General features: G+C 42.4%; 1 protein-coding gene across 3 annotated transcripts in view; it reads left to right on the top strand.

Annotated features, from left to right (window-relative positions):
- The window catches only part of OCA2 (OCA2 melanosomal transmembrane protein), a 225,315-nt gene that overhangs the window by 54,172 nt on the left and 158,668 nt on the right, over nt 1-12,475 (top strand). For all 3 annotated transcript variants that reach the window (XR_010339211.1, XM_064367820.1, XM_064367821.1), the window contains exon 13: nt 4,546-4,678. Coding sequence is in view for 2 of the 3 variants with exons in the window: in XM_064367820.1 (XP_064223890.1) it covers nt 4,546-4,678 (133 nt within the window). In the remaining variant the exon portion in view is untranslated. The remainder of the gene's footprint in view (nt 1-4,545; nt 4,679-12,475) is intronic.

Here is a 12,475-nt window from a genome sequence, read left to right as displayed (position 1 = left end):
ATATATATGTCATATATGATATATAATCTCATATATATACAAAATAAGATTATATATGAGTATATATAATATATATAATCTCATTATATATAGAGAATATATACTCATATATATAATGTCATATATAAAATGAGATTATATATATGTGAGATTATATATAGAGATTATATGTAAGATTATATATATACAATGAGATTATATATATATTATCTGTTGATAGGCATCATACATATAATCTCACATTTTCTTCATATATATATGTGTATATACACACCCACATACACCATAGAATACTCAGTCATAAAAAATAATGTCTTCTGCAGCACTTGGATGGAACTGGAGGCCCTTATTCTAAGTGAAGTAACTCAGAAATGGAAAACCAAATATCACATGTTCTCACTTATAAGTGGGAGCTAAGTTGTGAGTAAGCAAAGGCATGCACTGGTAACGAGAACATTGGACACTAGGAAGAGGGGAGGTTGGGAGGGGGTGACGGATGAAAAACTGCATATTATCTACAGTGTACACTACTCAGGTGACGGGTGCACTAAAATCCCAGACTTCACCAATATACAGTTTATCCATGTAACCAAAAACCACTTGTACCCCTAAAGCTAATGAAAACAAAATCAGGAAGAAAATGAATACTTATGTAGTTCAGAGGAATAATAAATCGGCACTAGAGTTTGGAACAGTAAAGAAGGCACATCTGAACAGTCGTCCACATTTTCTGAGCATTACGCAGAAATGACAGAAGTTGTGAGGAAAGCTCTTTGCACCTACCATTGCTGCACCAGGCTGACCTCTCCCAGGTCTCTTGGGATGACTCTCTGTTGGTGGTATTTCCAGCAACAGGTAGGTAGGAAGGATCTCCAGGATTCACCATGTGGACAACCACTTACTCCCCAACCGTAAGCCTCCCTGGGGTGAGCATGAGTCTGAGTGTAGCATCGACGTGCACCAACCCACTGCACCTTCGGCTCCTAACAAGCTAATGGGATAACATTTTTCTTTGCTGATTACATTTGCTCCTTTATGCCTGTTCTACAGAGACTCACAGTGGTGAACAAAACTATTCAACTATCTTTAAAATCATACCTGAAAAGTCTCTTGAGGGAAGCGTGCTCCTACGCTTCTGAGTGGCATCTTTCTCAGAGGACAGCTTTCCCTTTATGCTCCACGTCGTGCACTTGGATGTTTTTTATACTTTTCCCACCATGCCATGCACTGGGCTTGCTGGGACGTTCTTCCGGTTTTCCCACCATGCCGTGGTGCTGGAGCGTTTCTCACGTATCCCATCATGCCGTGCGTACTGGAGTGTTTTTTTAGGCTTTCCCTGCCGTACTGTTTGTGGTCGGCCTTTCTTTACGTTTTCCCACCATACCGTGCATGCTGCAGTGTCCTTCCTGTTTTCCCACTATGCTGTGTGTGCAGGGACGTTTTTTCACGGTTTCCCACCATGCGGTGCTTGCTGGGGTGTTCTTCAGGCTTTCCCTGTCATACTGTGCATGGTGGGACCTTCTTCACGTTTTCCCACCGTGCTGTGCATGATGCGGCGTTTTTCATGTGTTCCTGCCATGCTGCATGTGCTGTGAAGTTGTTTGACGACCACTCCACTATTGTTTTTCTCCCACTCCATTGGGTGCTAACTTAGTGTCACTCTCTAGTGGGCCCTGCTCTGCCTTTCTGGTCCCCTCTTAATTTCCTTTGCAGGTGTTTTTTGTTGTAGTGGTTTGTGTGCCTTCAGGGGTCTTTGTTTTTTACTCTTTTCAATGTGCAGGTCAGCATTGTCTAGCAGAACTCATCCCCTCCGTGGCTTGCTCTGTTTTCAGCATTCTGGGATCCATGTCTCTGCCAAAGGCTCTCTCTTTAGCCCCATATGTGCCAGGACCCCTGTGCCCATGCTTGATGGATCCCTTATAAGCAGTGAGACCCACACCCCCCTCCTGCCTGTCATCGTACCCATTCCTGCAGTGCTGGGCCCTCTCCTCACTGGGCGTCTAGACAGAATTAATATTTTCAAATTACACCATGCATATTTTACTAAAATATCCAATAGATTCAGGTAAACACTTTGTAAGACCTTTTTTTTCTTTTGAGTTTTCACATGGAAGAATTCAGGAAATCATTTTGGCTTGAGCCCCTCCTTTACAACCTAATGGACCATTTTGACTTATCACAGAGCTAGCCTGAAAGCATCATTCCTAGAAAATGATACTGGTGGGCCCGAAGTCCCTCAGGTGCGTCCCCTTAAATATATGTAGCTTATGAATCTGAGAATGTTCTAATATGATTGGAGGTTCCTCTTTTGGTTGTTTTATATGCCTAATATTTGGCCATTTGATCCATCAAATGAGAACAGTGGGGAAAATTAAGAAGAAAATGACTGATGGGAGCCAATAACAAAACAATACAAAGCAGAAGTAGCGCCTTGAAGCAGAAAGAGCACATTTAGGTGCAGAATTGATGTGTGTGTGCTGGTGGGTGGTTTTGTTACTGGGAACACGAAGGAGGAGAGTCTAGGAAATTACAGATGCACATAAAAGCAGCAGGGTGGCCCGGATACCTGCACCTAAGAAGCTTAGCGCAAACATCTGCATCACACTGCACACGGCATCTGCCTGTTTCCTGAAATGATCAATTTGGATTTTTCATTATCGTTGTTCTTACTTGATGAATCCACCCATCACAAGTCCAGTAGCAAACACATGCTTCACTCAGCACTGTGTTGTTCTGCTGCGGATGCACACCCAGGACTTCCTTAGCTTTTTTTTTCTTTCATCTACTCATCACTTCTTTCTCCAGTTGCCCCAACTTTTCAAATGGGGCAAAACTTTATAGCTATTATGTTCCAAAGGGACCAAGAATTACTCAGGTTAGAGATACTTCTGTCTTCTTTGGCTATTTTCTCTAAAAAATATTAGCAGTTGTATTTCATGACCCAGCTAGTGTGTAAATATATTAGTATTATATTTTAAATCATTTTCTCCAACCCAACAGTTCATTTTTTTTCTTCTGGTTTTAGAAGAAATTAAATCATTTTTATAACCCCCTGAAAGTGTTGTGGACCTTTTTCAGATATCTGGGATATGAATTCTAGAGGTAAACACAAAATTCAATGTAATTGAAGAACTATCAGAAAAGTGGTGAATTCTTATATATGATCATCCAAAGCATTCCATGAGTCCTGCCTCTGTGTGGTTTCCCTGCTCTCTGTCCAGGAATTAGCGTATACAGCTCCATCTGTCATTTACAATGCTATTTTCAAGGACAACCATTGGATGTACAAGTAACTGCAAGGGATTGTTTCAGATGATTGTATATTGGCAAGCTCTAAACTTTGACACAACTTCATTGATAATGGCCTCTAGTTGTGTTGTATCTTTAACAATGTTGAACGTGATTTCACGTATTTTCTAAAAGTGAGAGGACAAATACGTAAACTTTGATAAGGAACAATTAATATAATTTAAATCACTCAAACCCAGTTCTTTGGAAGGTGATTTTCCAGACTCCCATTGTGGGGTCCTCACTATCGTTCCGTGTGACTTGCCACCTGTCTACCCATGTAAGAGGTTTGCCAGGCTCCCAAGGCAGAACTGGATGCCTGTGGTCCCTCCCGCCCTGCCCCCTGTTGCTCCCCATGGTCGAGCACTGTCACTGTGCCTCTCACCCCCTGTGGCACCTGTGATCCATCGACACTATAGAAAAGACCTTGAGTTCTCACCAGATGGCCAGCTTCGTGGGGACAGCAGCCTCATCTGTCCTGCTGGGGCTCAGGAGGTGCCTGCACAGATTTGCTAAAGGTATAAAAGCACGTGGTCAGTGAAAGAACAGAACCAACCAGTGATGCTGCTGACTTAGTCCAGGACAGATCAACCTAGTGGAGATTTTGCCCAACTGTAAAGATATCCTCAGTGGCCTGCCATGTGCAGAACCCTAGGCAGGCAAAGGAAGCGTGTGGGGAAGGAGAGGGTTCCTGCCTGGGTCCCTGCGGCTGGTCCTCATGCTCTCAGTGGCCTCAGCCCTGGTGGGCCCTGGGTGCCCTGCAAAGGGCTGTGCTCTCCAGCCGTGAGGATGCTTTTCAAATTGATGGCAGAAATTTAAATGAAATTTTAAAAAATTCAATGTATCTTTAAATGGGCAAATGTTATCATATAGTTTAGTATGAATGGGATTTCAGTCTTTTTTCACTCTGTTTTGGGGAAGCCATCAGTTTAGTGGTGAAGGCAAGCCAAGGTTGAATTAGATGTGGTAGCGTGTTTTTATTTCTTCCTGAGATGGCTTGTCTTTTGTGTAAGAATTGGTTTTTGGTTTTTGACATGAAAGAAACAAACCTTAACAATTTTCAAAATCATGGTGAGGAGTCCATGGTCTTCCCTGGGCTTTGTGTTGGCCTCCAGGAGCTCTTCCTAAGGTCCCAGAATTCTGGGTGAGCCCCTTCCCTCCTGGGCCCTGGCCCTCCCTGGACCCTGACTCGGGGTGCTGCTGCCTGTGTGGAGGAAAGGCCCATCTGCTGTTTCATTTCCCCTTGTCTATTTCCAGGGCCTGGACTTTGCCGGATTCACTGCTCACATGTTCATTGGGATTTGCCTTGTTCTCCTGGTCTCCTTTCCACTCCTCAGGCTCCTTTACTGGAACCGAAAGCTTTATAACAAGGAACCCAGTGAGATTGTTGGTGAGTACAAGTGCCTCCTCATGTAGGCTCAGATTTCATTATCATAATATTGTTTGTTTACCAGGGAAGTTCTTATCAGGAAGTATCTGTTGACGGGTGCTGCATACTTAGTATCAGTGACTCTCCATGCCTGCTTGCTAGTATACACTGTATTTTCAGGGCTGCTATCACGAGCTGTGCCTCTTCAGTTTTCTGTGAAGTGTACTGTGGTAAAATGTGGGAAGTAATGGCCACCATGTACAACTTACATGTCGTAACCTCCTAAAGCCACCTGTATGGTACAAATATGCTAACATATAGACTGTAGTGCTCTAATAGTGTATCGTAGCTTGAGTGTTAAATGTGACTGCAAATGCAGCAATGTAACCCAGCACAGGAGGTGACATGCCGTGTCAACCGAGAGCACATGCTAGGCTGGATGTGGTGGCTCATGCCTGTAATCTCAGCACTTTGGGAAGCTGAGGCGGGCAGATTACCTGAAGTCAGGAGTTCGAGTTCAGCCTGGCCAACATGAAAGCTCGTCTCTACTAAAAATACAGAAATTAGCCGGGTGTGGTGGCTCATGCCTGTAGTCCCAGCTACTCAGGAGAATCGCTTGAACCCAGGAGGTGGAGGTTGCAGTGAGCTGAGATTGCGCCACTGCACTCCAGACAATCAGTCTCAAAAAAGCAAACAGCAGATGCCCAGCACCAGCCGGCAGGACAGGACGAGGGCTTGGGGCCGTCTTCTCGATTGCATTTTCATCACTTGAACACTTCAGTAGATGTTTTACTGAGATTGTTACTGAGTAGAATATATTAGGAACAATAGATTATTTGGGAAACAGCCAGGCTTTCCTCAGTGGGGTCCAGAATGTGGATGCTGTGTGGGTTGTCTGGGTAACGGGCTTCAGGCAAGGAGAGCTCAGCAGATGAAGTCGCTCTTCTTCTTCGGGGGTTTTTAGGGCTCACGGATTGTATGTTGATCTCTCTCAGCCTTTGTGATTCCTCTGGCCTGTGTTTTACTGGACCTTAGCTTGTCTTTGTTCTGGGTAAGATACCCCGATTTCATTTCCACACAGAAGGCTGGAGGCCAGAACATGGTCCTGCCATACCCTAGTTCCTCTGATGGTGACAGTCCAAGACAGATCTGTGTGACTTTCATGTCATTCAGAATTTGAGTAATTACTTAATGAGATTTTAAAAAATCTCACTAAGAAAACATTGTTTTGCTTTCCTTCTCAGGATTCATCTGTTAAAACAAACTGGTTCTTGGGAAAATCTAGTCACCTTACCTGAGGGCTGAGACACAGTTCAACCCTTAACAACTAGTTAGATGTGTTTAAAATGTTTTATAATCAACTAATATATGTAGAGTAAGATGTGAATTAATATATAAATTTCATTTTCTGATGAAAATGTGAGAACCAAGGGAGCACGAGGGAGACTGTGATTGTGGTGAGTGATCGTCCTGTCTCCTCGAGCTTGTGTGTCACAGCTGTGCCTTGGTGGAGAGCTCAGCGGTCATCCTGCCCAATTACACCCACCTCTGCCAACCTCCTGGTGATCAGAGTGACCCAGGACGATTGTTGCATATGCAGATTTCCAGCGTCACCCCCAGGAATTCTGTGGTGTTAGTAAGCTATCCTGGAGAGTTCAGGCTTGAGATGAATTTGGGATACCCAGATTTAGATATATAGAAAACAAACAAATCTGTGTAACGATTCCTCACTATTCCTGAGTAAGGAACAGAGAAAAGCTTCGAGGGAAGTGGGGAGGGATGGTTAGGAGTAGACATACCTGGTGAGGCTGGAACCCTATGGCAATGCTAAGACCAGTAGTGCAGAGTGGGGTGATTGCTCTGCGCCACTGTTGGGCCTAGAGGGTTCCAAATTTGGGGTGCTTGGTAAAAATGCAGATTCCCAAGCCCCACTCAAGAGATCTGAGTTTAGCAGATCTGTGGTGGTGCACAGAGCATTGTCAGAACAGGCTTGGTTATGTTGCAGTGAAAAAGTAACTGAAATCTCAGTAACTTCCAAAACTGTGTTTTCTTCCTCATGTTGGCTCTGTACTTCCCCATGGACTGGCAGGGGTCCTGATCATCATCTCTTCTTAGAGTCCTGAGCTGCAGGCCTTGGAGGCAGAGAGAATAGCATGGGCCCACTCTGCCATCAAGTGACACAGACTGGCCCTACCCAGTCACAAGGGACCAGGACGGGCCAGCCTGCCAGGTGCTCAGAATGGGAGAGTACGTGACTTACATGGTGAAAAGAACGATAATCACCAGAGTCTATCCCTCTGATCACCAAATATTCAACTCATGCTGCTTTTTGCTAATACTGTGTATAGCATTTTGTGTTTGTGTACATTAGGGACATTGATTGTAGTCCCTTCTTGTGATGTCTTCTTTTGTTGTCCTCATAGGATGAATGTGGAAATATTTTCTCATTTTCAGTTTTTTAGAATAATTTTTGTGGAATTGCTATTACTTATTCCTTAAATGTTTATTTGGACATTTATAGGCCTAGATGTTTTCGTGGGAAGCTTTTTAACTACAAATTTAAATTCTTTTTTTTTTTTTTTTAATTGCATTTTAGGTTTTGGGGTACATGTGAAAAACATGCAAAGTTGTTGCATAGGTGCATTCATGGCAGTGTAATTTGCTGCCTCCCTCCCCCTCACCCATATCTGGCTTTTCTCCCCATGCTATCCCTCCCCAACTCCCCCCCCCGCTGTCCCCCCCACTCCCCTGCAACAGACCCCCGTGTATAGTGCTCCCCTCCCTGTGTCCATGTGTTCTCCTTGTTCAACACCCTCCTATGAGTGAGAACATGTGGTGTTTGGTTTTGTGTTCTTGTGTCAGTTTGCTGAGAATGATGGTTTCCAGGTTCATCCATGTCCCTACAAAGGACGCGAACTCCTCATTTTTAATGGCTGCATAATATTCCATGGTGTATATGTGCCACATTTTTCCTGTCCAGTCTATCATTGATGGGCATTTGGGTTGGTTCCAGGTCTTTGCTATTGTAAACTGTGCTGCAGTGAACATTCGTGTGCATGTGTCCCTTATAGTAGAACGATTTATAATCCTTTGGATATATGCCCAGTAATGGGATTGCTGGGTCAAATGGAATTTCTATTTCTAGGTCCTTGAGGAATCGCCACACTGTTTTCCACAGTGGTTGAACTAATTTACACTCCCACCAACAGTGTAAAAGTGTTCCTATTTCTCCACATCCTCTCCAGCATCTGTTGTCTCCAGATTTTTTAATGATCGCCATTCTAACTGGCGTGAGATGGTATCTCAATGTAGTTCTGATTTGCATTTCTCTAATGACCAGTGATGATGAGCATTTTTTCATATGTTTGTTGGCCTCTTGTATGTCTTCTTTTGTAAAGTATCTGTTCATATCCTTCGCCCATTTTTGAATGGGCTTGTTTGTTTTTTTCTTGTAAATCTTTTTTAGCTCGTTGTAAATTCTGGATATCAGCCCTTTGTCAGACGGGTAGGCTGCAAAAATTTTTTCCCATTCTGTTGGTTGCCGATTCACTCTATTGACTGTTTCTTTTGCCGTGCAGAAGCTGTGGAGTTTGATTAGGTCCCATTTGTCTATTTTGGCTTTTGTTGCCAATGCTTTTGGTGTTTTGGTCATAAAGTCCTTGCCTATGCCTATGTCCTGAATGGTTTTGCCTAGGTTTTCTTCTAGGGTTTTTATGGTGTTAGGCCTTATGTTTAAGTCTTTAATCCATCTGGAGTCAATTTTAGTGTAAGGTGTCAGGAAGGGGTCGAGTTTCTGCTTTCTGCATATGGTTAGCCAGTTTTCCCAACACCACTTATTGAACAGGGAATCCTTTCCCCATTGCTTGTTTTTATCAGGTTTGTCAAAGATCGGGTGGTTGTAGATATGTTGTGTCGCCTCCGACGCCTCTGTTCTGTTCCATTGGTCTATATCTCTGTTTTGGTACCAGTACCATGCTGTTTTGATTACCGTAGCCTTGTAGTAGAGTTTGAAGTCCGGTAGTGTGATGCCTCCTGCTTTGTTCTTTTTGCTTAGAATTGACTTGGCTATGCGGGCTCTCTTTTGGTTCCATATGAAGTTTAAGGTGGTTTTTACCAGTTCTGTGAAGAAGGTCATTGGTAGCTTGATGGGGATAGCGTTGAATCTGTAAATTACTTTGGGCAGTATGGCCATTTTCACGATATTAATTCTTCCTAACCATGAACATGGAATGTTTCTCCATCTGTTTGTGTCCTCTCTTATTTCGTTGAGCAGTGGTTTGTAGTTCTCCTTGAAGAGGTCCTTTACGTTCCTTGTTAGTTGTATTCCTAGGTATTTTATTCTCTTTGTAGCAATTGTGAATGGCAGTTCGTTCTTGATTTGGCTCTCTTTAAGTCTGTTATTGGTGTATAGGAATGCTTGTGATTTTTGCACATTGATTTTGTATCCTGAGACTTTGCTGAAGTTGCTTATCAGTTTCAGGAGATTTTGGGCTGAGATGATAGGGTCTTCTAGATATACAATCATGTCGTCTGCAAATAGAGACAATTTGACTTCCTCCTTTCCTAATTGAATACCCTTTATTTCTTTTTCTTGTCTGATTGCTCTGGCTAGAACTTCCAGGACTATATTGAACAGGAGTGGTGAGAGAGGGCATCCTTGTCTAGTGCCCGATTTCAAAGGGAATGCTTCCAGTTTTTGCCCATTCAGTATGATATTGGCTGTTGGTTTGTCATAAATAGCTTTTATTATTTTGAGGTACGTTCCGTCGATACCTAGTTTATTGAGAGTTTTTAGCATAAAGGGCTGTTGAATTTTGTCGAAGGCCTTCTCTGCATCAATTGAGATAATCATGTGGTTTTTGTGTTTGGTTCTGTTTATGTGGTGAATTACATTTATAGACTTGCGTATATTGAACCAGCCTTGCATCCCCGGGATGAATCCTACTTGATCATGGTGGATAAGCTTTTTGATGTGCTGTTGCAATCGGCTTGCCAGTATTTTATTGAAGATTTTTGCATCTATGTTCATCATGGATATTGGCCTGTAATTTTCTTTTCTTGTTGAGTCTCTGCCGGGTTTTGGTATTAGGATGATGTTGGTCACATAAAATGATTTGGGAAGGATTCCTTCTTTTTGGATTATTTGAAATAGTTTCAGTAGGAATGGTACCAGTTCCTCTTTGTATGTCTGGTAGAATTCGGCTGTGAACCCATCTGGACCTGGGCTTTTTTTGGGTGGTAGGCTCTTAATTGCTGCCTCGACTTCAGACCTTGTTATTGGTCTATTCAGGGTTTCGACTTCTTCCTGGTTTAGGCTTGGGAGGAGGCAACTGTCCAGGAATTTATCCATTTCTTCCAGGTTTTCTAGTTTATGTGCATAGAGTTGTTTGTAATAATCTCTGATGATGGTTTGAATTTCTCTGGCATCTGTGGTGATATCCCCTTTATCATTTTTTACTGCATCTATTTGGTTATTCTCTCTTTTCTTTTTTATTAGTCTGGCTAGTGGTCTGTCTATTTTGTTGATCTTTTCAAAAAACCAGCTCCTGGATTTATTGATTTTTTGAAGGGTTTTTCGTGTCTCTATCTCCTTCAATTCTGCTTTGATCTTAGTTATTTCTTGTCTTCTGCTAGGTTTTGAGTTTTTTTGATCTTGCTCCTCTAGCTCTTTCAATTTTGACGATAGAGTGTCAATTTTAGATCTCTCGTTTCTTCTCATGTGGGCACCTATTGCTATATATTTTCCTCTAGAGACTGCTTTAAATGTGTCCCAGAGATTCTGGTATGTGGTGTCTTCGTTCTCGTTGGTTTCGAAGAACATCTTTATTTCTGCCTTCATTTCAGTGTTTATCCAGTCAACATTCAGGAGAAAGTTGTTCAATTTCCATGAGGCTGTGCGGTTCTGGGTTGGCTTCTGAATTCTGAATTCTAACTTGATTGCACTGTGGTCTGAGAGACTGTTTGTTATGGTTTCCGTTCTTTTGCATTTGCTGAGGAGTGATTTACTTCCAATTATGTGGTCGATTTTAGAGTAGGTGTGATGTGGTGCTGAGAAGAATGTATATTCTGTGGATTTGGGGTAGAGAGTTCTGTAAATGTCTATTAGGTTTGCTTGGTCCAGGTCTGAGTTCAAGTCCTGGATATCCTTGTTAATTTTCTGTCTCATTGATCTGTCTAATATTGACAATGGGGTGTTGAAGTCTCCCACTATTATTGTGTGGGAGTCTAGGTCTCTTTGGAAGTCTTTAAGAACTTGCCTTATGTATCTAGGTGCTCCTGTATTAGGTGCATATATATTTAGGATCGTTAGCTCTTCTTGTTGCATTGATCCTTTTACCAGTATGTAATGTCCTTCTTTGTCTCTTTTGATCTTTCTTGCTTTAAAGTCTATTTTATCAGAGATGAGAATTGCAACTCCTGCTTTTTTTTGTTCTCCATTTGCTTGGTAAATCTTCCTCCATCCCTTTATTTTGAGGCTTTGTGTATCCTTGCATGTGAGGTGGGTTTCCTGGATACAGCACACTGATGGGTTTTGGCTTTTTATCCAATTTGCCAATCTGTGTCTTTTGATTGGGGCATTTAGTCCGTTTACATTTAGGGTTAATATTGTTATGTGTGAATTTGATCCTGTCATTTTGATGCTAGCTGGCTGTTTTTCCCATTGGTTGATGCAGATTCTTCATTGTGTTGCTGCTCTTTACCATTTCGTGCATTTTTGGAGTGGCTGGTACTGGTTGTTTTTTTCTATGTGTAGTGCCTCCTTCAGGAGCTCTTGTAAAGCTGGTCTGGTGGTGATGAAATCTCTGAGTGCTTGCTTGTTCTCAAAGGATTTTATTTTTCCTTCACTTATGAAGCTTAGTTTGGCTGGATATGAAATTCTGGGTTGAAAGTTCTTTTCTTTAAGGATGTTGAATATCGGCCCCCACTCCCTTCTGGCCTGTAGGGTTTCTGCTGAGAGATCTGCTGTAAGTCTGATGGGCTTCCCTTTGTGGGTAACCCGACCTTTCTCTCTGGCTGCCCTTAGTATTTTCTCCTTCATTTCAACCCTGGTGAATCTGATGATTATGTGCCTTGGGGTTGCTCTTCTAGAGGAATATCTTTGTGGTGTTCTCTGTATTTCCTGGACTTGATTATTGGCCTGCCTTGCTAGGTTGGGGAAGTTTTCCTGGATAATATCCTGAAGAGTATTTTCCAGCTTGGATGCATTCTCTTCGTCACATTCAGGTACACCTATCAAACGTAGATTAGGTCTTTTCACATAGTCCCATATTTCTTGTTGACTCTGCTCATTCCTTTTTACCCTGTTTTCTCTAATCTTGCCTTCTCGTTTTATTTCATTGAGTTGATCTTCGACCTCTGATATCCTTTCTTCTGCTTGGTCAATTCGGCTGTTGAAACTTGTGCATGCTTCACGAAGTTCTCGTGTTGTGGTTTTCAGCTCCATCAATTCGCTCATATTCCTCTCTAAGTTGTCCATTCTCGTTAACATTTCGTCAAGTCTTTTTTCAAGGTTCTTAGTTTCTTTGCATTGGGTTAGAACATGTTCTTTTAGCTCACGGAAGTTTCTTATTATCCACTTTCTGAAAGCTGATTCTGTCATTTCATCATGCTCATTCTCCATCCAGTCTTGTTCCCTTGCTGGTGAGGAGTTGTGCTCCCTTGTAGGAGGAGAGGTGTTCTGGTTTGGGGTGTTTTCATCCTTTTTGCGCTGGTTTCTTCCCATCTTTGTGGATTTATCCACCTATCGACTTTGTAGTTGCTGTCTTTCTGATTTTGGTAATTTTAAGTCTGTAGTAGCTGAACTCATAAACCCCCTTT

Source organism: Aotus nancymaae, unplaced genomic scaffold (genome assembly GCF_030222135.1).
Source record: "Aotus nancymaae isolate 86718 unplaced genomic scaffold, 86718_ANA_hifiasm-v0.15.2.pri h1tg000075l, whole genome shotgun sequence".
In the NCBI taxonomy this organism is placed as follows: Eukaryota; Metazoa; Chordata; class Mammalia; order Primates; family Aotidae; genus Aotus; species Aotus nancymaae.
This window is presented reverse-complemented; position numbering and strand designations above follow the sequence as displayed.